At 46.8% G+C, this 25,956-nt stretch overlaps 3 protein-coding genes across 4 annotated transcripts in view; 1 reads left to right on the top strand and 2 right to left on the bottom strand.

Moving 5' to 3' along the window:
* The window catches only part of LOC130282607 (zinc finger protein 271-like), a 330,526-nt gene that overhangs the window by 118,793 nt on the left and 185,777 nt on the right, over positions 1 to 25,956 (bottom strand). The gene's annotated exons all lie outside the window — the stretch shown is intronic.
* LOC130281610 (zinc finger protein 850-like) overlaps positions 1 to 25,956 on the top strand; it is a 126,145-nt gene that overhangs the window by 83,714 nt on the left and 16,475 nt on the right. The window contains exon 10 of the mRNA XM_056529025.1: positions 19,098 to 19,546. Within this exon, the coding sequence (XP_056385000.1) occupies positions 19,098 to 19,546 (449 nt within the window). The remainder of the gene's footprint in view (positions 1 to 19,097; positions 19,547 to 25,956) is intronic.
* LOC130282610 (zinc finger protein 271-like) lies at positions 3,247 to 24,926 on the bottom strand. Of its 2 annotated transcripts, none has more exons than XM_056531025.1 (2): positions 24,437 to 24,686; positions 3,247 to 6,757 (listed from the first exon to the last, which is right to left on the bottom strand). In XM_056531025.1, the coding sequence occupies exons 1-2, from the start codon at positions 24,457 to 24,459 to the stop codon at positions 4,165 to 4,167; spliced, it is 2,616 nt and encodes an 871-aa protein (XP_056387000.1). In that variant the 5' UTR covers positions 24,460 to 24,686; the 3' UTR covers positions 3,247 to 4,164. The 2 variants fall into 2 exon arrangements, with proteins under 2 accessions (XP_056387000.1, XP_056386999.1); XM_056531024.1 differs by lacking the exon at positions 24,437 to 24,686 and adding an exon at positions 24,718 to 24,926 and having other exon boundaries at positions 3,248 to 6,757.

The following is a 25,956-nucleotide window of genomic DNA, read 5'->3' as shown; positions in this document are numbered from 1 at the left end:
TATACTTACTGTGGGGGTACTATGCTGCCTTTCCCTACTATGGGGAACTCTGCTGCCTATACCTACTGTGGGGGAACTCGGCTGCCTATACCTAATGAAGGGGAACTGCTGCCACCTATACCTAATGTGGGGGAATTCTGCTGCCAATAAATAATGTGTGGGAACTCTGCTGCATATACCTACTGTGAGGGAACTCTGCTGCCTATACTTACTGTGGGGGAATTTTGCCTATACCTAATGTGGGGGAACTCTGTTGTCTATACATACTGTGGGGGAACTATGATGCCTATACCTACTGTGAGGGAACTCTGCTGCCTATACCTAATGTGGGGGAGCTCTGCTGCCTATACTTACTGCCTATCCCTAATGTGGGGGAACTCTGCTGCCTATACCTAATGTGGGGAAACCCTGTTACCTACACCTACTGTGGAAAAACTTTGCTGCCTGTGCCTACTGTGGGGGAATTCTGCTGCCTATACTTACTGTGGGGGAATTCTGCCTATACCTAATGTGGGGGAACTCTGCTGTCTATACCTACTGTGGGGGAACACTGATGCCTACAGCTACTGTGAGGGAATTCTGCTGCCTATAACCTAATGTGGCGGAACTCTGCTGCCTATACCTAATTAGTGGGAACTGCTGCCTTTACCTAATGTGGGGAAACTGTTGCCCACACCTACTGTGGAGAAACTTTGCTGCCTATACCTACTGTGGAGGAACTCTGTTGCTTATCTGCTGCCTATAACCTACTATGGGGGTACTCTGCTGCCTATACCTACTGTCGGTGAACTCTGCTGCCTATACCTACTGTGGGGGAACTCTGCTGCCTATACCTACTGTGGGGGAATTCTGCTGCCCATACCTACTGTGGCAGAATTCTGCTGTCTATACCTACTGTGGGGAACTCTGCTGCCTATACCTAATGTGGGGGAATTCTGCTGCCTATACCTAATGAGGGGGAACTGCTGACTATACCTAATGTGGGGAAACTGTTGCCTACACCTACTGTGGAGAAACTTTGCTGCCTATACCTAATGTTGGGGAACTCTGCTGCCTACACCTACTGTGGGGGAACTCTACTGCCTCTACTTACTGTGGGGGAACTCTGCTGCCTATACTTACTGTGGGGGTACTATGCTGCCTATGCCTACTATGGGGAACTCTGCTGCCTATACCTACTGTGGGGGAACTCGGCTGCCTATACCTAATGAGGGGGAACTACTGCCACCTATACCTAATGTGGGGGAATTCTGCTGCCAATACCTAATGTGTGGGAACTCTGCTGCCTATACCTACTGTGAGGGGACTCTGCTGCCTATACTTACTGTGGGGGATTTCTGCCTATACCTAATCTGGGGGGACTCTGTTGTCTATACCTACTGTGGGGGAACTCTGATGCCTATACCTACTGTGAGGGAACTCTGCTGCCTATACCTAATGTGGGGAAACTTTTTACTGCCTATCCCTAATGTGGGGAAACCCTGTTACCTACACCTACTGTGGAAAAACTTGGCTGCCTTTGCCTACTGTGGGGGAACTCTGTTGCCTATACTTACTGTGGGGGAATTCTGCTGCCTATACCTACTGTGGGGGAACTGCTGCCTATACCTACTGTTGGGGAACTCTGCTGCCAATACCTAATGTGATGGAACTGCTGCCACCTATACCAAATGTGGGGGAATTCTGCCGCCTACACCTAATGTAGGGGAATTCTGCTGCCTATACCTTCTGTGGGGGAACTGCTGCCTATACCTACTGTGGGGAAACTCAGCTGCCAATACCTAATGTAGGGGAACTACATAATAATTTTATGGTTGGGGGTCACAACATGAGAAACTGTATTAAAGGTTCGAGGCATTAGGAAGGTTGAGAACCACTGATGTAGAGGTTCTTGTGTACACTTAGTGCTTACCTGTTTTAGCTGATGTGGCAGGCATGGATTTTTCAGCCATACTGATTGCAATTCCCTCACCGAAATGATTTCCTAATGCTGACTACATTTCTCATGATTCCTCATGTTTTCAAGACAGAGGGGGTGGAGTCTTATCACTGCACCTAGTCATCTAATTAGGTGCTGGAGATCACCCAGGTGAACTTATTTACTAAGTGGGTTAAGGTCAGTTCACATTATGCGCAGTTTTGATGCACTTTTTTTTTAATTCTGCATAGGGTCACACATGCCATATTTTGCTGCTGCATATTTTCCTACCCACTGAGGTCAATGGGCAACAAAATCAGCCTCGATGTTGCTACCCATCGACTTTAATAAATTACAACACGTGTGACCCTAAAAGTGCGTTTCTCAGAGAAATATCACAGTGATTTGACCTATAATCACATAAAGGTGTTTTATGAAGATTTTACATCTTTAGGCCGTGTTCACACATTGAATTTTCACCACATTTTTACCATGTTTTGGCTTTTGTGCTTTTGCTGTAATTTTCCAAAATCATAGTATTTATTATGCATTTTTACAGCAATTTGTGCAATAACATTACATCAGTGCCAGTTCTCTGTGATAAAATAACTATTTACCGTATTTTTCGCCGTATAAGGCGCACTTTTTCTTCCCCAAAACTGGGGGGGGGGAGTTATACGGCAAATACCCACCTATCACCGCGGTCCCTGCGGCCATCAACGGCCGGGACCCGCGGCTAATACAGGACATCACCGATCGCGGTGATGCCCTGTATTAACCCTTCAGACGCGGCGATCAAAGCTGACCGCCGCGTCTGAAGCGAAAGTGACACTAACCCGGCTGCTCAGTCGGGCTGTTCGGGATCGCCACGGTGAAATCGCAGCGTCCCGAACAGTTTACAGGACACCGGGAGGGACCTTACCTGCCTCCTCGGTGTCTGCTCCGTGCTGAGATCCACTGCATGGCGGCACTCTCCTTCGACATCACCACGTTGTCGCGCACGCTGTCCCGTCATCCAATAAGAGCGGCGTGCGTAGCGACGTGATGACAGCGACGGAGAGCGTGGATCCCGGGGAAGAAGACGTCCGGAGCGTCGGGGACACCATGGAGACGCGGCGACAGCGATGGAGCGACATCCAGGGCAGCGGTGACGGGTCCTGAGCGGCGGGGACACGTGAGTACTACCTCCTATACCAGTGGTCTTCAACCTGCGGACCTCCAGATGTTGCATAACTACAACTCCCAGCATGCCCGGACAGCCAACGGCTGTCCGGGCATGCTGGGAGTTGTAGTTTTGCAACATCTGGAGGTCTGCAGGTTGAAGATCACTGTTGGGTTCAGAATCTTTTTTTTACTAGGTTTTGCACCTCTAAAATTGGGTGCGTCTTATATGCCGGTGCGTCCTATAGGGCGAAAAATACGGTAAGCCTTAAAGGAGTACTCCACTGCCCCAGCGTACAGAACAAATGGGTGGCGTGGGTCGTGATGTCATGGACACACCCTCCATGGCATCACGCCACGCCCCCTCTCAATGCACGACTATGGTCACGCCCCCTCCTATAGGCTTGCATTGAGGGGAGGGGCGTTGGCCTTGATGTCACAACCCCCACTGCCCGCGTTCTAAATGAACGCTGAGTGCTACACAGCCGAGTGCCAACCAGAGTTGGGGTGTCTGTAAGCAGTATACACACAGGACTTCCTTTCCCTTACTTCTCTAGCCAATCACAGTAGAGCACCTACGCCTCTCAGCTATGCCGTGACATAGTTCTGGACTGAACAGGCTGCCACTGTGCTAGGGGATGATTTATACAGTACACTACTATAAATGGCATGTGGAGGGGGAAGGGATTATTGATGTACTGGCTTTGTAATGTGCTATGTGAGCAGGAAGGAGAAAAGCAACAGCACAGCAAGAAAAGGGTTACATTACAAAAGCAGCCCTGGCCTAAGCAGTAAATTGCTGCTGCTTATGACTTATGGGAATGGGAGGGGAAATTACAGGACCATGTTAATTGAAAATGTTAGGATATTTCAGACATGCCAAGTCCTGCTGTGGTCGATTGAGGAGTCTCAGAAGAAGCAAAATCACTTTAAAAACTTTTTGTTCATATTTTTTAGGAAGGTTCAAATCCTCGAGTGTAGAAGTCTGACATACAATATGTTTAACAACATTAAATATATAAACTAATATAAAACTATAAATGGGAATATACAAGAGTCATTTACACGAGTCATTTAGAGGAACGCTATTTTTCCCCTTTATGTATTTTCACGTGTCTATTCAAGGTGCACTTCTGACCGAACGTTTTCCCGCACTCGGAGCACAGATATGGCTTCTCCCCCGTGTGGATTCTCTGGTGCAGAATGAGATTTTGATGGATGGTAAAAGTCTTGCCGCATTGTGAACAGGAGTACGGCCTCTCCCCCGTGTGGACTCTCTGGTGGATCACAAAGTCAGACTTCCGGGTAAAACACTTTCCACATTCTGAACAAAAACAAAGTTTCTCTCCAGTGTGGATTCGCTGGTGTAGGACGAGGTTTTGGTGGATGGTAAATCGTTTTCCGCATTCGGAGCAGGGGTAGGGCTTCTCACCGGTATGAACTCGCTGATGAACCACAAAATCGGCCTTACGGGTGAAACATTTACCACATTCAGGGCATGCAAATGGCTTCTCCCCCGAGTGGACCTTAAGATGTTTTACCAGCTGGGATTTGTTGGTATAACTCTTTTCACATATGGTACAAGGATACGGTTTCTCTCCTGTATGGAGTCTTTGATGGAAAACGAGACTAGAGTGAGTGTTAAAACTGTTCTCGCATTCAGAACAGGAAAAGGGCTTCTCCCCGGTGTGAATTCTCTGATGAGTCACGAGATGTCCTTTCTGGGAAAACTTCTTTCCGCAATCAGGACATGAGAATGGCTTCTCTCCCGTGTGTGTCCGCTGATGTGCTATAAGCGGAGCTTTCTGAGAAAAACGTCTGTCGCATACGGTGCACGAAAATGGCTTCTCTCCCGTATGGACTCTTTGATGTTTGCTGTAGACTGACTTGTGGGTGAAGCATTTCCCACATTCTGCACAGGAGTATGGCTTCTCTCCTGTGTGGCCTCTCATGTGCAGAATTAGACTAGTCTGGGTATTGAAACATTTCTCACAGTGAGAACAGGAGTACGGCTTCTCTCCAGTGTGGATTCTCTGGTGGGTAATCAGGTTAGACCTTTGGGAGAAGCGTTTCCCACAGTCCGAACAGGAGACGGGTTTCTCGCCCGTATGGACTCGCTCGTGTATAATAAGCTGCGCCCGCTGATTGAATCCTTTCTCACAGTACGTACACGGATACGGCTTCTCCCCTGTGTGCATCCTCTGGTGAGCCTCGCACTGTTCCCGACGTAGGAAACATCTCCCGCAGAAAGAGCATGAAAACCTCTTGTCGTCCGTGTGATATTTCTCGTGGACGACCAGTCTCGCCTTCTGAGAAAACCGTTTTCCACAGTAGAAACAAGCGAAGGGTTTGTCTCCTGTGTGGGACCTCTCGTGGACTGTGACGTGGGACTTCTGAGAAAAACTCTTGTCGCAATATGAACACGTAAAGGGCTTTTCTCCGGTGTGGGTCTTCTGATGCGTAGAGCACTGTTCTAGGCGCGAAAAACACTTCCCACAGTAAGAGCAGGAGAACGACTTTGCACCGCTGTGGCTTTTATGGTGTCTACTAAGATGTGACTTACTACTGAATTGCTTCTTACACACCAAGCAGGAGAACGATTTTGCTTCCGGTGCATCCAAGTTTCCGTCTTGTGACCAGTCTTCATTTATCTGGGATTCTGTGCAGCCGCTGGACAGGTAATTCTCGTTGTCTGTCGTGTTGTCATCTTCACCCGACGCCGACTCCTCTTTGATCTGCACCAACGTATATTCCGAGAGATTATCCTCTTCACAAGAAATAAATTCCACCTTAACAGATCTGGGACCTACCGAAATGTCCTTCAGGTTCCCGCCATCACATGACGCTGTTTCGGGCTTAATGTAAGGAGGAAATTCCACGCGATCTGTTGGCAAGTCAACATCGGTGTCTTCTTCGGTTGTGTCCAACTCGTCTTTTGTATCACATGGTGACTGCTGTGTAACACTTATCGTTGAGTCAGTTTCATTACTCCGGTCACTTGAGTCCGTTTCCTTTTTGATACGAGTAGAGGGATACTGTTGGGTGTGATCTTCTGGTCTACTAGTGTTAGTGTTTGTGAGTTTTTGTCTAGCTTCTAAGACTGGTTCCTCTTTAATACAAGTAGATGAGTCGTGATGAGGACAATGTTGGGTTGTAAGGTTTACTCCATCATAGGATTCCTCCTGAACATGAGTAGAAGGATATGGCAACTCGTCTACCGAAGGATCGGGGTCTTGAAGGGTCATTTCATCAGTAGGGACTGGTTCCTCTTTAATACAAGTAGATGAGTCCTGATGACGACAATGTTGGGTTGTAAGGTTTACTCCATCATAGGATTCCTCCTGAATATGAGTAGAAGGATATGGCACCTCGTCTACAGAAGGATCGGGGTCTTGGAGGGTCATTCCATCAGTAGGGACTGGTTCCTCCTTAATTCGAGAAGGTGCGTTTGTGTTATTTGTTGCTAGATTTCCCTCATCACACACGAACGGTTCCTCCTTGATCGGTGGACATCTTGTCTCTCCATCACCCAGAGTCCCATCACTGTTCCAGTTTTGCCGTTCTAGGTTTGACTTCTGGATTGTCACCTCCATGTCACTTCCACCTTCATCATTAAAATTCATAGAATAAAATTGTATCTGATCCTCCGATAGTTTGTTTAAAAAAAATTTCATAGACCTAAGAAAAACAAAAAAAAAAATAAGAGCTAAAAGTCTATTAAATTTTATCTATTTACCTCAGCAAGCTGATAGGTGTAATCAACACCCTATCATGTGCAGCGCGGGAGGTTCGTGACGTCACGGCCAGGCCCCGCTCGTGACGTCACGGCCATGCCCCTCAATGCAAGTCTATGGGAGGGGGGCGTGACGACTGTCACGCCCCCTCCCACAGACTTGCATTGAGGGGGCATGGCCGTGATGTCACGAGCAGGACGTGACGTCACGAGCCTCTGCCCCACATCGCCAGTGCACGGTATGTCTGGGGTGCCGCAGCCAAGATCGCGGAGGTCCCCAGCGCCGAGACCCCCGCAATCAGACATCTTGTGCCCTATCTTTTAAATAGGGGATAAGATGTTTTCTGGTGGAGTACCCCTTTAAAGGGGTACTACGCCCCTAGACATCTTATCCCCTATCCAAAGGATAGGGGATAAGATGTCAGATCTGAACGTAATGACGGGCAATACAGGGGCCGAAGCATCGTTACGTCACGGCTCCGCCCCTCGTGACGTCACGGCTCGCCCTCGTCAAGACAAGTCTTTGGGAAGGGGGGCATGACGGTCATCACGCCCCCTGCCATAGACTTGCATTACAGGGATGGGCTGTGATGTCATGAGGGGCGGAGCCATGATGTCACGCTGCTCCAGCCCCTGTATCGCCCGTCATTACGCACAGAGCGAACTCGCTCTGCGCAGTAATGATGGCGGGGTGCCGCAGCGGCGATCCCGGGGGTCCCCAGCAGTGGGACCGCGGCTATCTAACAAACATCTTATCCCCTATACATAAGATGCCAGGGGCGGAGTACCCCTTTAAGGACGCAGGGATTTTTCATTTTTGCACTTTCGGATTTTTCTCCCCGCCATGAGGCTTGGTGTTGTTGTTGTATTTTACGCCACTATTTGTACTTTGTAAAGACATCATCATTATACTACAAAATCTTTGGTGAAGCAAAAAAATTTTATTATTCGTGGGTGGAAAGTGAAAAAAAAACATTTTGTAACTTTTGGGGGCTTCCGTTTCGACGCGGTGCACTATTTGGTAAAAATGACACTATTGTGTTTCTGAAGGGTTTTTGTGGCAAAATTTGCGCCTAAAAAAAAAACTTCAAATCCGACCATTAATCTTTTGAAAAACAAAAGGGGCGTATCTGCCCAGGGAAAAGGGTGTGTCTGACAAAAAAGGGCGTGAACCCCACAAAAAAGGGAGTTTCGCTGACATATTATGTAAAGTTTCCACATTAAATGTGGTGGATTTGAACTTAGATGACGTAAAAAAAAAAAACTGAAAAAAAACGTAGAGAACAATTAATAAACACTGGGGGAAAAAAAACACAAAAAAAAATTTCGATACGAAAATCATGTTTAAAACCCTCCTCTTCTGACCACTTAAACTCTTATTTTTTCGTATACGTTTTGCGCTGTGATATGTAGATTTTATCTGCACCATTTTCTGTTTCAATAAGACTTTTCGATCGCTTTTTGTAAATTTTTTTCTTCTGTATAAAGTAAAATAAAAATCAGCAATTCTGGACTTTGGTATTTTTTTCACGCTTTTGCCATTGACGCGCGGTTTAACTACAATCGGTTTATTTTTGTTTTATTATTGTATTTTTGTGTTTTTTAATTAATTTATTTTTCACTATTTTATCCTGTATTTAGAGGCCGTTATGGACTTTGCGGCATCTAAAGGGTAAATGCCGCCCGACCAATGTGTTCGGTATTAGCCGTGGGTCCTGGCTGCTGAAAGCAACTGGGACCCACTGGTATGAGGTGCGATTCAAACACTGGGAGCGGGAGCAGGGAAGTACCTTTACACCTTGTGTCCTTAAAGGGGTACTCCACTGGAAAACATTTTTTTTTTTAAATCAACTGGTGCCAGAAAGTTAAATAGATTTGTAAATTACTTCTATTTAAAAATCTTAATCCTTCCAGTACTTATCAGCTGTTGTATGCTCCACAGGAAGTTCTTTTATTTTTGAATTTCCTTTCCAGTCTGACTGCTCTCTGCTGACATCACTGTCCATGTCAGGAACTGTCCAGAGCAGCATATGTTTCCTATGGGGACAGTTCCTAACATGGACAGCAGAGGTCAGCAGAGAGCAGTCAGACTGGAAAGGAAATTCAAAAAGAAAAGAACTTTGTTAGGAACATACAGCAGCTCTTTTTTGCACATCTGACCACTGTCACTTAATGCATTAATAACTCTTAGATGCTTTTACCTTTTATTCAGATTCCGAGACAGTTTTTTCGTGACATATTCTACTTTATCATAGTGGTACATTTTTATTGTTACTTGCATCATTTCTTGGTGAAAAAATGCCAATATTTCATGAAAATGTAGAACATTTAGCATTTTTCTAACTTTGAAACTTTCTGCTTCCAAATAAATTATATATTGATTCACAAATACAGTGGGGGAGATTTATTGCTTTTAGAGCATTTTTTTGTCTATGTTTTGGCGCAGTTCAGGCGCAAGCAGCATATTCACTCTTTTTGCCTACCCGTAAAACTTTTTTTTTTTTTACCATGCAGTGGTCACATATTTATCATTTACGACTTTTGTCAAAAGTCGCTATTTTGTGCTTTTAGATACTTTTTTAGGCGCAAAGCTCCACCCCCTACCAGTAGGCGTGAGAATCACTTCTACCTTCCGCAATTCAACCTTTAACCTCTTGTGGACGACAGCATCCCACTCCCCTTCTATGACATACGATCAGTGTGTCATAGCCAGGTGGTCCTATCGGCCACCAGGACCCATCTCTAATGCCAGACATCACCGATCACGGTGATGCCGGCTTTAACCCCTTAGACACCGCAATCAAATTTGATTGTAGCGTCTAAAATGCAAGTAGAAATGTCCCGGCAGCTCTGTGAAATAAAGTAAAAACACCCAACCTGCCAAATTCAGGACCCGGGAAAGTGTCTACTTCCCTCCCTCACAAGCGTCTAGAAAAAGTGTATGTGGTAGAGCTTTCCCCACCACGACAGAGCTGCGCAAAATTCATCATCCTGCTGCACCTTCTTGATAAATAAGATGCACGCTAGTCAAACCCACCGCCCAAATAAACATGGGAAAATAGCTCTACCGTAGACATTCTCTGATAAATCGGGGCCAATATGTCTACTTTATGTTTCCATCATGAAGTTGACATGTTTTTACTTTTTGAAGACATTAAAGGGGTACTCCGGCGCTAAGACATCTTATCCCCTATCCAAAGGATAGGGGATAAGATGCCTGATTGCGGGGGTCCCGCCGCTGGGGACCCCCGTGATCTTGCACGCAGCACCCCGTTAGAATCAGTCCCCGGAGTGAGAGATATCCCCCCAAAATTTGTAAGCCAATTTCTCTCGAATAAGGAAATACCTCATAAGTGGATGTAAAGTGCTCTGCGGGCGCAGTAGAGGGCACAGAAGGAAAGGAGCGACAATGGGATTTTGGAGAGTGAATTTTGCTGAAATGGTTTTTGGGGGGCATGTCACATTTAGGAAGCCCCTATGGTGCCAGAACAGCGAAAAAACACCCCACATGGCATACAATTTTGGAAACTACAACCCTCAAGGCACGTAACAAGGGGTACAGTGAGCCGTAACACTCCACAGGTGTTTGACGACTTTTCGTTAAAGTGTGTAATGTGTAAATGGAAAAAATGTTTTCACTAAAATGCATTTTTTCCGTAAAAACAGATCTTTGGAACAGTGGGCTGTGCAAATGAAGAATTACATTTTTCATTTTCATGGACCGCTGTTCCAAAAATCTGTCAGGGACACCTGTGGGGTGTAAATGCTCACTGTACCCCTTATTACATTACGTGAGGGGTGTAGTTTCCAAAATGGGGTCACATGTGGGGGGGGGGGTCCATTGTTCTGACACTATGGGGGCTTTGTAAACCCACGTGGCCTTCAATTCCAGACACATTTTCTCTCCAAAATCCCAATGGCGCTCCTTCTCTTCTGAGCATTGTAGTGCGCCCGCAGAGCACTTTACATCCACATTTGGGGTATGTTCTTTCTCAGAAGAAATGGGGTTACAAATTTTGGGGGGCTTTTTTCCTATCTTCCCTTGTGAAAATGAAAAATTAGGCTAACACTAGCATTTTAGTTAAAAATTTTTTTATCATTTTCCCATCCAACTTTAACGAAAATTTGTCAAACACCTGTGGGGTGTTAAGGCTCACTATACCCCTTATTACATTACGTGAGGGGTGTAGTTTCCAAAATGGGATCACATGTGGGTATTAATTTTTTTGCGTTTATGTCAGAACCGCTTTAAAATCAGTCACCCCTGTGCAAATCACCAATTTAGGCCTCAAATGTACATAGTGCGCTCTCACTCCTGAGCATTGTTGTGCGCCCACAGAGCATTTTACGCTTACATATGGGGTATTTCCGTAATCAGGAGAAATTGCGTTACAAATTTTGGTGGTCTTTTTTTCCTTTTACCTCTGAAGTAACACCAGCATGTTAATGTAAACAATTTAGTTTTTTTTACCATAACAGGCTGGTGTGACCCCAACTTTTCATAAAGGGTATAAGAAGAAAAAAAATGTTAGGCAAATTGTTAGGCGAGTACAGAAATACCCCATATGTGGCCCTAAACTGTTTTCTTGAAATACAACAGGGCCCCGAAGTGAGAGAGCGCCATGCGCATTGGAGGCCTAAATTAGGGATTTGCATAAGGATGGACCCGGATGCAAGAATTACACTTGCCTCTGATACCAAAATTATCCTACAGCTGTTTTTTTTTCCCAAACAGGGTGCCTCCAGCTGTAGCAAAACTCCCAGCATGCCTGGACAGTCAGTGGCTGTCCGGCAATACTGGGAGTTGTTTTGCAACAGCTGGAGGTTCCGTTTTGGAAACACTGCCATACCAGAAGTTTTTCATTTTTATTGGGGGGTGTATATGTATATGTAGTGTTTTACTTTTTATTTTGTATAGTGTAGTGTAGTGTATTTAGGGCACATTCACACGGGCGGGTTCAGAGCGAGTTTCCCGCTGGGAGTTTGAGCTGCAGCGGAAAATTTGCTGCATCTCAAAGTTGCAGCGAGAAAGTCACTGTAAACCCGACCATGTGAATGTATCCTGTACATTCACATGGGGGGGGGCTAACCTCCAGCTGTTGCAAAACTACAACTCCCAGCATGCCCTTTGGCTGTCCATGCATGCTGAGGGTTGTAGTTATGCAACAGCTGGAGGCACACTGGTTGAAAATCACAGAGTTTGTTACTTAACTCAGTGTTTCACAACCAGAGTAGCTCCAGCTGTTGCAAAACTACAACTCTCAGCATGCACTTACAGCCGAAGGGCATGCTGGGACTTGTAGTTATGCAACAGCTGGAGGAACAATACTGCAACTGCCAACATGTCCTTTGGCTGTCCTTGCAAGCTGGGGGTTGTAGTTATGCAACAGCTTGAGGAACAAAAATATGCCTCCAGCTGTTGCATAACTACAACCCCCAGCATGCACAAACTACCAAAGAGCATGCTGGGAGTTGTTGCGCAGCAATAGCAGGAGGCCAGCCTTACCTCCTGCTGCTGTGCTCTGAGGATCATCCTGCCACCGCCGCTGTCTCCGATCCTGGGACCCCAATCCCGCAGCCAATGCCAGGGATCGGGGGCCCCACGCCAAGTAATGACTCCCAGCACCTGCTCTCGCCCTCCGGAATACCGGAACAGGGGCAGAGCGGGTGCCGTTACAGGACACCCCCACAGCAGGAGTCCTGATTCGTCGGTTGGTAACGGCCAAAAATATCAGGACGATCGTGAGGTGGCACCAGTGCCACCTCACTCCTGCTGCTAAAGGGTGATAGGTGCCGTCTCGGACGGCACCTATCATCCTTTTTTTCCATGTCACTGGGTCATCGCGGACCTGATTGACCCGAAGTTGCCGCAGATCACCGATCAGGTCCCCCCCAGGCGCGGGATGCCTGCTGAAAGTACCCCCTCCAGTCTGAACTGTGTCCGGTATTGCAGAGTACAACACAAACAACGCAACAAAAATTGTGCCAGAAAGTGTTCGGGACTTTGTCAGTGAAAAGGCACTTGTGAAATAGAGGGGGAGGTGAAGAAAAGACTTTTATATGCCATTGTGAACTGTATAGAGTCTGTTTCTGAAAGAGTTAATTTGGTCCGGAGTTTCCTGCACGCGCGAGCGTTCGCAGCACCGCCCACGCCAGTCCCCAGGCTTGAGGCGAGGAGGAGCCAAAGAGCCGCCCTATGTTGCATAGGAGAAGATTTTGCTGACCGGACCTAGACAGAAAGTTCTCTGGGAGCAGCCATCTTGGAGGTTTCGGCTGCTACACCCGTTTCCCGCAGTCACCCGCAAAGCCACGCTGCATCACAGGCTCCGCAACCACCACCGATCATCAGTATCAAGTCTCCGGTGCCCGAATCTGTCATTACTCTCACGTTACTGCCCGCAAGACTGTTCATCACAGGGGAGCAAATAGAGGGGGCGTGTCCATTACAGTATCCGCATCAGCATCTTAAAGGGGAACGCACCTTATTTCTCTTGCATTCAAAAATCAACAGAATGTCAGAACCCAGTACCACAGATCAATCGGACGCCAGTGCCCCCTCATCTACAGCAGCAAGGTCATCACCTGCTCCAGTAGTCCTGCCCTCCTTGCCTGCAGTCAACATAAACGGTCCTGGTGTTCCAGCGTCTGCATCGGTATTCATGGGGAACCCTGTCCTCCCTACCTATAATGGAGACCCCTTCACCCTGAGGGATTTCAAAGAAAGGATCTAGAGTTTGTTTTTCTATTACTCTTTCCCTCCTAACCAACAGGTACAATTGCTAACAGGACAACTCCAGGGACCGGCACTAGAGGAAGTCCGCACCTGGCCCGCATCTGAGAAGGCGACGGTGGAGCAGATCTTTGAAGGACTATACCAGGTATCTGAGTCACATTCTCCATCAGAGGTACGTCTCCGGCTGTATGAAAGGCGACAAAAGCCAGGGGAGACCTTGAGAGTTTATGCCGTAGCCCTACAGAATGCCCTAGAGACTGTCCAAAAACTAGGTATAACCCCCGAGCAGGGCAACAAAGTGTTAATGGACAGATTAATTGATGGAGCCCATAACAAGTGGGACAAAGCCCAGCTGAGAATGTTAGCGGTCCAAAATCTCAACATGTCATTTCCTGCTTTTAACCTCTTCAGGACGCCGGGCGTATGCATACGCCCTGCATCCCGAGTCCTTAAGGACGTGGGGCGTATGCATACGCCTGTGGGAAGTCCGGTCCCCGCCGCTAGCCGGTTGGGGACCGGACCAGGATGCCTGCTGAAATCATGTTGGCGATCGCAGAAAATCGCATGTCAATTCAGACATGCGATTTTCTGCTATTCCGGGCTGATCGGGTCTCTGGTGACCCGATCACCCAGAAAATAGAGATGATCGGAGCTGTCAGTGACACCCCCGATCATCCTAAGGGATAGGAGCGAGATTGCCGTGCTGCGATCTCCTCCTATCCCCTGCCATTGGTCAGAACTGTTTCTGACCAATGGCAGCGCCATGGCAACCCCCCGTCCTGCCCACCCCCGAATGTCGTGAGGAACGTGGGGAGAAGATGGAGGCCGGTACCTGGAGGAGAAGATGCGCGGGGACCGCAGATCGTCGCTGGAGACAGGCGAAGGTAGGGAAACGACGGTGGGGGGGGGGAGGGTTCAGGAAGGGGGCAGTAAGCGATATTTACTGCTGCCCTTCCTAGTGGGTGCCAAACTGCAACTCCAAGCATGCCCAGACAGACAAAGGCTGTCTGGGCATGCTGGGAGTTGTAGTTTTGCAACATCTGGAGGGTCACAGTTTGGAGACCACTGTTACAGTGGTGCCCAAACGGTAGCCCTCCAGATGTTGCCAAACTACAACTCTCAGCATGCCTAGACTGCCCAGGCATGCTGGGAGTTGTAGTTCTGTTGTAGCATCTGTCCCTTCAGATTTTGCAATTTTCATGACATTTTAGAAAATTGCTGCTCTACTTTGAAGCCCTCAAATTTTTTCAAAAAGTAAAAATAAGTCCATTTTATGACGCCAACATAAAGTGGACATATTGTATTTGTGAGTAAAAATAAAATTTATTTGGAATATCCATTTTCCTTACAAGCAGAGAGCTTCAAAGCTAGAAAAATGCAAAATTTTCTAAATTTTCATGACATTTTGGGATTTGTCACCAAAAAAGGATGCAAGTAACGCCAAAAATTTACCACCAAAATAAAGTAGAATATGTCACGGAAAAACAGTCTCAGAATCAGAATATTTGGTAAAAGCGTTTTCGAGTTATTAATGCGTAAAGCGAGGGTGGTCAGAATTGCGAAAAAGGGCTTAGTCCTTAAGGTGAAAAAGGGCTGCGTCCTTAAGGGGTTAAAAGACTGGCTATCCAAGTGATTGAGTCCGGGACTGAGTTAGAGGAAACTTGTACTCCCCTCACACCTGTTCAAGAGCCACTAGGGCCGGTAACCAGACCTATACCACCATAGTCCCCTGTCCCCACCCCAGTGCAGCCTTAGATCTACAGAGTGTTAGGCAGGACATTGAGCAATTGACCAAGGCTGTTAAAGGGGTACTTCGCCCCTAGACATCCTATCCCCTATCCAAAGGATAGGGGATAAGATGTCAGATCGGCGGGGTCCCGCTGCTGGGGACCCCGGGGATCGCTGCTGCAGCACCCCGCTATCATTACTGCACAGAGCAAGTTCGCTCTGCACGTAATGACGGGCAATACAGGGGCCGGAGCATCGTTACATCACGGCTCCGCCCCTCGTGATGTCACAGCCCGCCCCATCAATACAAGTCTATGGGAGGGGGCGTGGCGGTTGTCACGCCCCCTGCCATAGACTTGCATTAAGGGGACGGGCCGTGATGTAATGAGGGGCGGAGCCATGATGTCACGCTGCTCCGGCCCCTGTATCGTCCGTCATTACGCACAGAGCGAACTCGCTCTGCGCAGTAATGATAGCGGGGTGCCGCAGTGGCCATCCCCGGGGTCCCCAGCAGCGGGACCGCGGCGATCTAACATCTTATCCCCTATCCTTTGGATAGGGGATAAGATGTCTAGGGGCGGAGTACCCCTTTAAGGAGCTTGCCACCCTGCCTGCTCCACATGACCGTGAACCGCCCTTGCCTAGGAAACCTGCCCCTGCTCCTCGCAATCCCAATTACCGTAATCCTTCACCCAATAGATATTCGGGGACTCAGAGACCTTTCTGCACCAATTGTAACAAGCCCAGCCATTGGAACATGCAGTGCTGGGATTTACATGGATTTACCCTGAGATCGAGGACCGACCCTCAGGAAAACAGTCACCACGTCCAACCCCGAACGACTCTCAGGACTCTGACTCTACAGTTATTGTAGAAGGTGTACCCTTGGAGGCGCTGATAGATACAGGGTCCCAAGTGTCTACTATACCTAAAAGTGTTTTCTATCAGCATTGGGATGCCAGTTTATTGTGTGAGCCTGATTATGTTAACTTCTGAATAGTTGCGGGTAATGGGCAACCAGTCCCCAGACATGGATACTGGGAGCCAACCATTCAGTTGGGAGAACATGTACTTAGCGGGCAGGGAGTGATTGTAACTAATGTGACAGATAAGGGATCTGCTGAGTTTATATTGGGGATGAACATTATGAAGAATTGTTTTGTTGAAGTGTTAGATTCCTTGCATGCCTCTCTCCCCCATATGTTCCCTTCAGGCCAGCGGGCTGCGCAGCACCACTTGAATGTTCTACAGGCGGAGCAGAAGTTTGCCAACAAGCAAAGTGAAATCTGGAAAGTATGAGTTCAAGACATCAGTTCAGTGACTTTACAACCCAATACGGAGACCACCATCTGGTGTCGTGCACGTCCCGGAGTCAAGAATAGGGACTATCAGGTCCTGCTGGTGTTAAGAATGATTAGGAGGATTCTGATTACTGATCAATATATTAAAATACACATATATATTGCTATTCTGTATCAAATGCTACAGAAAAACATTATTATCCTTATCCAATATACAAGCTTATGCACGTAACTGAAGAATGTGCCTGCGGTCAGAACTGCGCCTGATGCAAGAACAAAGCTGAAGGAAAGAGGAAGAAGTTGAAGTAAACAAGTTGAAGAAAAGAAGAAGTTAATATCCATGCTGGCCTACCCTGCGCACGGTGAAAGATGTCAGGAGCTTCCTGGGATTTGCCGGCTACTACTGCTGCTTCATTCCACAATTCGCCCAAATTGCAGAACCCCTCGCAGCTCTCCTGCAGGGTACGGCGAAGGAGAACTACAATGGAAGACTACCTATTGAATGGGCCGAAGAGCAAGAGACAGCGCTCCGAGCTCTTAAACATCTGCTGATGGAGCCACCCATCTTGGCATATCCAGACTACAGTCAGCCGTTCCGGCTATATACTGATGCTAGTTTTGAAGGTCTGGGAGCTGTCCTGTCCCAAGTGCAGGAGGGACAAGAGCAAGTAATTGCCTATGCCAGTCGTAACCTGCGAGGAGCAGAAGAACAATGCTAATTACAGCTCATTCTAGTTGGAACCGTGACCAAAAAGTTCAAAGGCTATTTGGCTGCCATGCCTTTTACTGTTTACACAGATAATAACCTGTTGCTCCTCCTGAACACTGCCAAGTTGGGTGCCATCGAACAGCGTTGGGCTTCAAGATTAGCCAATTACAGTTACACCATCAAGTACAGAAGTGGCAAGACGAATGTCAATGCCGATGTACTGTCGAGGATGACCCCTGGCAAAGAACCACCTGTCGAAGACTTGTGGAAGACGTGGAGATGCCCCATTTTATCAACGGTTTGTGAACCAGAATTTTGTGACCGCCCTCATGGATGTGAACCCAGGTACGAAAAAGACCTATACACCTGGAAGACTCTTCAAGATGAAAGTCGAGTCATGGGGGATCTGTCGGACTACTTTCCTGCGAAAAAGTTACCAACCCTTCTACGCAGGGCTCAGTGTGACTACGAGTTTAAATGTCTGTGGCGACAGAGGAAGTGACTGTTTGTGCACAAAGGGCTGTTGTACCGAAATTCTTTGGATCCGGTCTCTGATGATCGACTTAATCAGATGCTGGTTCCCCAAAGAGACGTGATGATGGTCCTCAACGCATACTATGATCAGTCGGGACACTTTGGAGTCCACAAGACCGAAGCTACTGTCAGGCGAAGATTCTATTGGATCGGAATGTGGAGTGACATTGAGAAATGGTGCAGTGAGTGTGCAGTCTGCAACGCCACCAAGAATGTGCGAAAGGACGCAAGAGCGCCCCCCATTCCATCCAGAGCGAAAAGCCTAACCAGTTGGTCGCGCTAGACCATGTCTCTTACCCGGTCCAGGTACACTTATGCTCTCACCATGGTGGATCATTACTCCAAATGGGTTGTCGTGGTGCCTGTTAAAGATCTTACAGCCAAGACACCGGCCCAGATGTTCTACTCCAAATGGGTACAAACCCTTGGGTGTCCGGAGTCTGTCCTAATGGATCATGAAATGGCTTTTGAGGCCCAACTCTTCCAAGAGCCGTGTCCACTACATGCCTGCAAGAAACTCTGGACTACTGCTTATCACCCCCCCCCCCCCCCCCCCCAGGGGAACGGGTTCTGTGAGCGCATCAATCAAGTCATTATATACATGCTGCAAGCAGCCTCTGTGTCAAGACAGGAAGAGTGGCCCTGACTACTGCCCGAATTAAATGGGTACTCCCGTGGAAAACTTTTTTTTTTTAAATCAACTGGTGCCAGAAAGTTAAACGGATTTGTAAATTACTTCTATTAAAAAATTTTAATCCTTCCAGTACTTTTTAGGGGCTATATACTACAGAAGAAATGCTTATCTTTTTGGATTTCTCTAATGTCACAGCCACAGTGCTCTCTTCTGACCTCTGCTGTCCATTTTTGGAACTGTCCAGAGCAGGAGAAAATCCCCATAGCAAACATATTCTGCTCTGGATAGTTCCTAAAATGGACAGCAGAGGTCAGCAGAGAGCACTGTGCTTGTGACATCAGAGAAATCCAAAAAGAAAAGCATTTCCTCTGTAATATACAGCCCATAAAATGTATTGGAAGGATTAAGATTTTTTTTATAGAAATAATTTACAAATCTGTTTAACTTTCTGGCACCAGTTGATTTAAAAAAAGAAAGTTTTTCATGGGAGATCTATAACAACACAGTCCATTGTTCTACGGGGTATACCCCTTTCTTCTTGATGATGGGGCAACACAGGCAACTGCCTAAAGACCGAAAATTTGGGCTCCAGGCCCCGATCAACAACTCTCCACAAGCCTCCCTTGAGTAGGTCTCTGACCATCAGCGAAGGATCCAAGAAGCCAAAGAAATTGTCAGTAGGAAAATGGGCAAGGCCCAACAGAGGCAACAGGAAGATTACAACCGTCATGACTCCGCCAAACCACTTCAATTGGTCGATAAAGTCTGGCTACGGAAGTTCCCAAGAACTAACAAGCTGGACTTCATCTGGGAGATAGAGCCCTATACGGTGACGGCCATAGCTTACCCCGAATCTGAGGTATACGAAGTACAGAAACCTGGGTATGAGCCACAAGTCGTCCACCAGAATTATATCAAGCTCTGTCTCAAAGAACATCTACCTGTGCTCCCCGCCCCATCTCCTCCAGAGGTCAGACCTGCGAGGGAGTACATCCCTGCCGAGGGGATCCACCCATCTATGGTTATCACCATATTTTCTCCAAACCAGCCAGCAATCTTCTGTGTTTCTCCAACCTCAGGACTAGTTCACCTCACGTTAGTCCCAGTCCTGTCACCGTTGGCTCCGGACTATACACGTCTCCCGAGTGCCGACCATGTCTCCAGCACCTCCAGCACAAATGCCAGCGATGCGGAATCCAGCAAGTCCTGACTTCGCTGAAGAAGAGCCGACTGCAGTTCCAGAAGCTCCAAGAGTTCCAGATCCTCCAGAGGTGGTGCTGCGCCAAAGGTCAAATCAGGGACAATTACCAGCCAGGAACTGAGAATAAGTCGTAGTACCGTGAGTAACATTGTAAGTATAATATATAATCCAATTTAGTCAGCTTACATAGAACCGAATCAGTGATGTACATAGAGTTTTGGACGTTGGCTAGTCATATGTAATGCTTAGTTAGGACTGCAGCTAAAATTTCCAGTCCATAATGTCAAATGTTCACGTCTAACCTTTCTCCTGTCCTCGTGTCCAGGGTGCTCTACTGCCTAGAGGGTTCCCCTGAGATATAAGTAAGGCACGTATAGTGACAGAGATGCTATGTGTGAAGGTAATGTTGTAATTAGGGATTGTCCGATATTGATTTTTAGGGCCGATATCGATAAATTATACCGATATTCTGGTATAAGTTATCGGCTATTTCATCCCCAGTTATGTTAATTCATTATCCATACCTGAGAAGGACATTCGGGATCAATGCCCCAGGAACTGTTGTTGTCACCTAGCTGGCCCCAGTGGCCACTTCCAGTCGTCCACCCTCCAGGACTGGGCGCCGAGGACGGCTGTATTTAAGAGGGGGAGTTTGTGGTGGCCCAGTACAGGAGTTGTACCCCTGTAACCTCGCTGCCCTGTCAGGCAGCCTTCCTGCAGTGTCCCCCTGGGCCCCTTCACCTGTTCCCTTTGTACAATTGGTTTTATACTATGTATTGTATATAAGAGTGTTATACCTTTAAGAATATTTGTTATGTGGTTAACCTGTTGTCATGTGAGTGTAACCCAGTGAGGTATCAGTGACCATGTGACCTATTGGACCCCACCAGAGTCTCTCCTATATAAGCCCTGGGAGGAGTCTCTCTTCTCTTCTTCAGCTCTGAGTCTTTGCTGAAGTCAAGTCCTCGAGTGTGTCTGGAGTCCACAGGAGACCTCACATCCGTCCAGCAGCCACAAGTCTCCACGTAAGCAACAATGGGGGGTATAGTCAGTCCCATTCAAGTCAGTCAAGTCAAAGTCCTCTGTCTTCAGTCAGCGTGGCCCGCAGCAATATTGTCCCAGTCCACTAAGGTCATCTCCTTGGGCCCTGGCTGAACTTTATAGACTTTACCATCTGTCTACCCTCAGTAAAGCTACCATTGTCCAAAACTTGGCATCAGAGTCATTATTGCCCCCGTGCCTAGCCCAGGATCCAGCGGTATACCTTTGGGTTGTATTGAGGATAAACCACGCCCTGGCATCACGAATAAAAGGGGTTAATGCCATCTGCCCCCAGGGTAATTCCATCTGCCCTGCATCACACCCTCTACCACAACTGCACAGAAGTTTTCCGTGAACATAGCCTAAGGGGTTAAACCCTTAACGACCAAGGACGTAAATGTACGTCCTGGTGCGGCGGTACTTAGCACAGCAGGACGTACATTTACGTCCTGTACATGACCGCGAGCATCGGAGCGATGCTCGGGTCATGCACTGCTGGTTCCGGCTGCTGATCACAGCCAGGGACCTGCCAGTAATGGTCGACATCCGCAAGCGCGCAGACCTCTGCCATTAACCCCTCCGATGCCGTTATCAATACAGATCGCAGCATCTACGGGAGTGCGGTCAGAAATATGGATGATTGGATCGCCCACAGCGCTGCCACCGGGATCTGATCATCCAGAACAGCGCACGGAGGTCTCCTCGCCTGCCTCCGCCGCCTTCCATGGGTCATCTGATCTGAGATCGAGCAGACCAGAGCAGAAGATGAGCGATAACACTGATCAGTGCTATGTCCTATGCACAGCACTGAACAGTGTTAGAAATCAAAGGATTATCAAAGGGGACTATTAAAGTGTAAAAATAAAAAAAAGTTTAACCTCTTAAGGACCAAGGACGTACCGGTACGTCCCGAGTCCTCTCCCGTTCTATAACGCGGGGCCTCTAACAACGGCCGAGACCTGTGGCTAATAGCACTGATCGCGGTGCCGCATGCTATTAACCCTTTAGATGTGGAGTTAAAAGTTGAACGCCGCGACTAAAGTGAAACGAAAACATTGCCGCTAGCTCAGGGGGCTGTTCGGGGGCGCCGCAGCGAAATGACGGCATCCCGAACAGCTGTGACACAGCAGGAGGGTCCCTTACCTGCCTCCTGTTGTCCGATCGCCGAATGACTGCTCAGTGCAGAAGATCCAGACATGAGCAGTCAAGCGGCAGAATCATTGAACAATGGTTTCCTATGAGAAACCAGTGATCAATGTAAAAGATCAGTGTGTGCTGTGTTATAGTCTCCTATGGGATAACAATGATCAGTATAAGAGATCAGTGTGTGCAGTGTTATAGTCCTCTATGGGATAACAATGATCAGTGTGTGCAGTGTTATAGTCTCCTATGGGATAACAATGATCAGTGTGTGCAGTGTTATAGTCTCATATGGGATAACAATGATCATTGTGTACAGTGTTATAGTCTCCTATGGGATAACAATGATCAGTGTGTGCAGTGTTATAGTCTCCTATGGGATAACAATGATCAGTGTGTACAGTGTTATAGTCTCCTATGGGATAACAATGATCAGTACAAGAGATCAGTGTGTGCAGTGTTATAGTCTCCTATGGGATAACAATGATCAGTGTGTGCAGTGTTATAGTCTCCTATGGGATAACAATGATCAGTATACGAGATCAGTGTGTGCAGTGTTATAGTCTCCTATGGGATAACAATAATCAGTGTGTGCAGTGTTATAGTCTCCTATGGGATAGCAATGATCAGTGTGTGCAGTGTTACAGTCTCCTATGGGATAACAATGATCAGTGTGTGCAGTGTTATAGTCTCCTATGGGATAACAATGATCAGTGTGTGCAGTGTTATAGTCTCCTATGGGAAAACAATGATCAGTGTGTGCAGTGTTATAGTCTCCTATGGGATAACAATGATCAGTGTGTGCAGTGTTATAGTCTCCTATGGGATAACAATGATCAGTGTGTGCAGTGTTATAGTCTCCTATGGGATAACAATGATCAGTGTGTGCAGTGTTATAGTCTCCTATGGGATAACAATGATCAGTGTGTGCAGTGTTATAGTCTCCTATGGGATAACAATGATCAGTGTGTGCAGTGTTATAGTCTCCTATGGGATAACAATGATCAGTGTGTGCAGTGTTATAGTCTCCTATGGGATAACAATGATCAGTGTGTGCAGTGTTATAGTCTCCTATGGGATAACAATGATCAGTGTGTGCAGTGTTATAGTCTCCTATGGGAAAACAATGATCAGTGTGTGCAGTGTTATAGTCTCCTATGGGATAACAATGATCAGTGTGTGCAGTGTTATAGTCTCCTATGGGATAACAATGATCAGTGTGTGCAGTGTTATAGTCTCCTATGGGATAACAATGATCAGTGTGTGCAGTGTTATAGTCTCCTATGGGATAACAATGATCAGTGTGTGCAGTGTTATAGTCTCCTATGGGATAACAATGATCAGTGTGTGCAGTGTTATAGTCTCCTATGGGATAACAATGATCAGTGTGTGCAGTGTTATAGTCTCCTATGGGATAACAATGATCAGTGTGTGCAGTGTTATAGTCTCCTATAACATTGCAAAAAAAAGTGGGAAAAAAGTGAATAAAGATCATTTAACCCCTTCCCTAATAAAAGTTTGAATCACCCCCCTTTTGACATTAAAAAAAAAACTGTGTAAATAAAAATAAATATAAACATATGTGGTATCGCCGCGTGCGGAAATGTCCGGATTATAAAAATATATAGTTAAACCACACGGTCAATGGCGTACGCGCAAAAAAATTCCAAAGTCCAAGATAGCGTATTTTTGGTCACTTTTTATATCATGAAAAAACGAATAAAAAAGTTATAGGGGTCAGAAGATGAGAATTTTAAACGTATACATTTTCCTGCATGAAGTTATGATTTTTTCCAGAAGTGCGACAAAATCACCTATATAAGTAGGCGATCATTTTAACCTTATGGACCTACAGAATAAAGAGAAGGGGTCATTTTTACCCAAAAATGTACTACGTAGAAACGGAAGCCCCCAAAAGTTACACAATGGTGGGTTTTTTTTCAATTTCGTCACACAATGATTTTTTTTTCCGTTTCGCCGTAGACTTTTGGCTAAAATGACTGACGTCATTACAAAGTAGAATTGGTGGCGCAAAACATAAGCATCATATGGATTTGAATATGGAATTGTAGGTGCAAAATTGAAAGCGTTATGATTTTTTTTTAAAGGTAAGGAGAAAAAAAAGTGCAAAAACAGAAAAACCCCGGGTCCTTAAAGGGTTAAAAAAAAGTTGTTGTTTTTTAAAAAAGTTACAAATCCCCTCCCCCAATAAAAAAGTTAAATGTCCTTTTTTTCCCATTTTACCCCCAGAAAGTATAAAAAAAAAATATTTGATATCGTCGCGTGCGTAAATGTCCGAACTATTGAAATATAATGTTATTGATCCCGTACGGTGAACGTAAAAAAAAAAAAGTGCAAAAAAAATAATGTATAAAGAAATGAATTAAAGTTTTATATACACAAATGTGGTATCAAAAAAAGTAGAGATCACGGCGCAAAAAATGAGCCCTCATACCGCCACTTATACGGAAAAATGAAAAAGTTATAGGTCGCCAGAAGCCGGTGGACGGGGGGGGGGGGGGGGGGTGTCGCTATTTTTGGAAGAAGTGACCGTGTTTTCTGTGACATTTCATACAATGTATACGGAGGGTTATATATCATACATGTCCTGGGGATAGGGGGCCATGTGGACAGCAGGGGGCAGGAGAGAGCCGTCACACTACAACTCCCAGCATAACCCCATTCTCCAGCTGCAGTAAAACTACAACTCCCAGCATGCCCCTGCTCTCCAGCTGTTGCACTTGTAGAGGTCGGGATTCCTGCCCCCTGGGCTCATCTCCCGCACACATCACGTGACCTCCGGACTCCTCACCCCCGGGTCAGGTGTCAGGCGGTATATACACCAGGTGGGGGGCGGGGCCTGAGAGGAGAAACAGTCACTAACCTGCCGCACAGGCGAGGATCCCCGCACCGGAAGTGTCTGCTCATCCACTTCCGCCTTATGCGGTTCACCTGCGGGTCACGCCGCTTCCGTGTTTCAGAAGAAGCGTTGGTAGCAACTTTAAACAAGCTTTATTGTTCCTCTCCACGGGCAAATAGCAACAGAGTACTGGGAATGCAACAGTAATAAAGACTATGAATGCACAAGCGCTCTGTTGTTCCTCCAAGATGTGGTACTACAAATCTCAGCATGCTTAGACTGCTATGGGCTGCAACACAGCTGGAGAATCACAGCTTGGGGTTCTGTATTTATTCACACCCAGCCTCAGGGTCAGGAATGAAGGGGGCTAAACTATACAAATGATATATAAATGGCGCCTACAGGGGGTATCAGTTTACACATCATATATATGGAGTGGGGATATGAGGTTGGAATGTGAGGACATGATATGAAAACAGGATATAAGAACAATATATGAGGACGGGATATAATGTCATGATATGAGGACAGGATATGATGTCGGGATATGAGGTCGGGATATAAGAACGGGATATGAGGATGTGATATGAGAACAATATTTGAGGACTGGATATTATGTCATGATATGAGGACGGGATATGAGGACGGGATATGATGTCATGATATGAGGTCAGGGTATGAGGACGGGATATGAGGACGGGATATGAGGACGGGATATGAGGACGGGATATGAGGACGGGATATGAGGACGGGATATGAGGAGGGGATATGAGGACGGGATATGAGGTCAGGATATGAGGTCGGGATATGAGGATGGGATATGAGGACGGGATATGAGGACGGGATATGAGGACGGGATATGAGGACGGGATATGAGGACGGGATATGAGGTCGGGATATGAGGTCGGGATATGAGGATGGGATATGAGGACGGGATATGAGGACGGGATATGAGGTCGGGATATGAGGACGGGATATGAGGACGGGATATGAGGACGGGATATGAGGACGGGATATGAGGACGGGATATGAGGACGGGATATGAGGAGGGGATATGAGGACGGGATATGAGGTCAGGATATGAGGTCGGGATATGAGGACGGGATATGAGGACGGGATATGAGGACGGGATATGAGGACGGGATATGAGGACGGGATATGAGGACGGGATATGAGGACGGGATATGAGGTCAGGATATGAGGACGGGATATGAGGTCGGGATATGAGGTCTGTTGCTTTTTGTCTCCCACAAGGTTTAGGTA

Source organism: Hyla sarda, chromosome 7 (assembly GCF_029499605.1).
Source record: "Hyla sarda isolate aHylSar1 chromosome 7, aHylSar1.hap1, whole genome shotgun sequence".
In the NCBI taxonomy this organism is placed as follows: domain Eukaryota; kingdom Metazoa; phylum Chordata; class Amphibia; order Anura; family Hylidae; genus Hyla; species Hyla sarda.
The sequence above is the reverse complement of the archived record's forward strand: the minus strand, read 5'-3'. Positions and strand labels throughout refer to the sequence as shown.

Coding starts and splice junctions, on each gene's coding strand:
- LOC130282610 (XM_056531024.1), bottom strand. CDS start 24,761: ATGAGCAGACACTTCCGGTGCGGGGATCCTCGCCTGTGCGGCAG. Junction 6,758..24,717: donor GATCCTCGCCTGTGCGGCAG/GTTAGTGACTGT, acceptor TGTTTTTCTTAG/GTCTATGAAATTTTTTTTAA.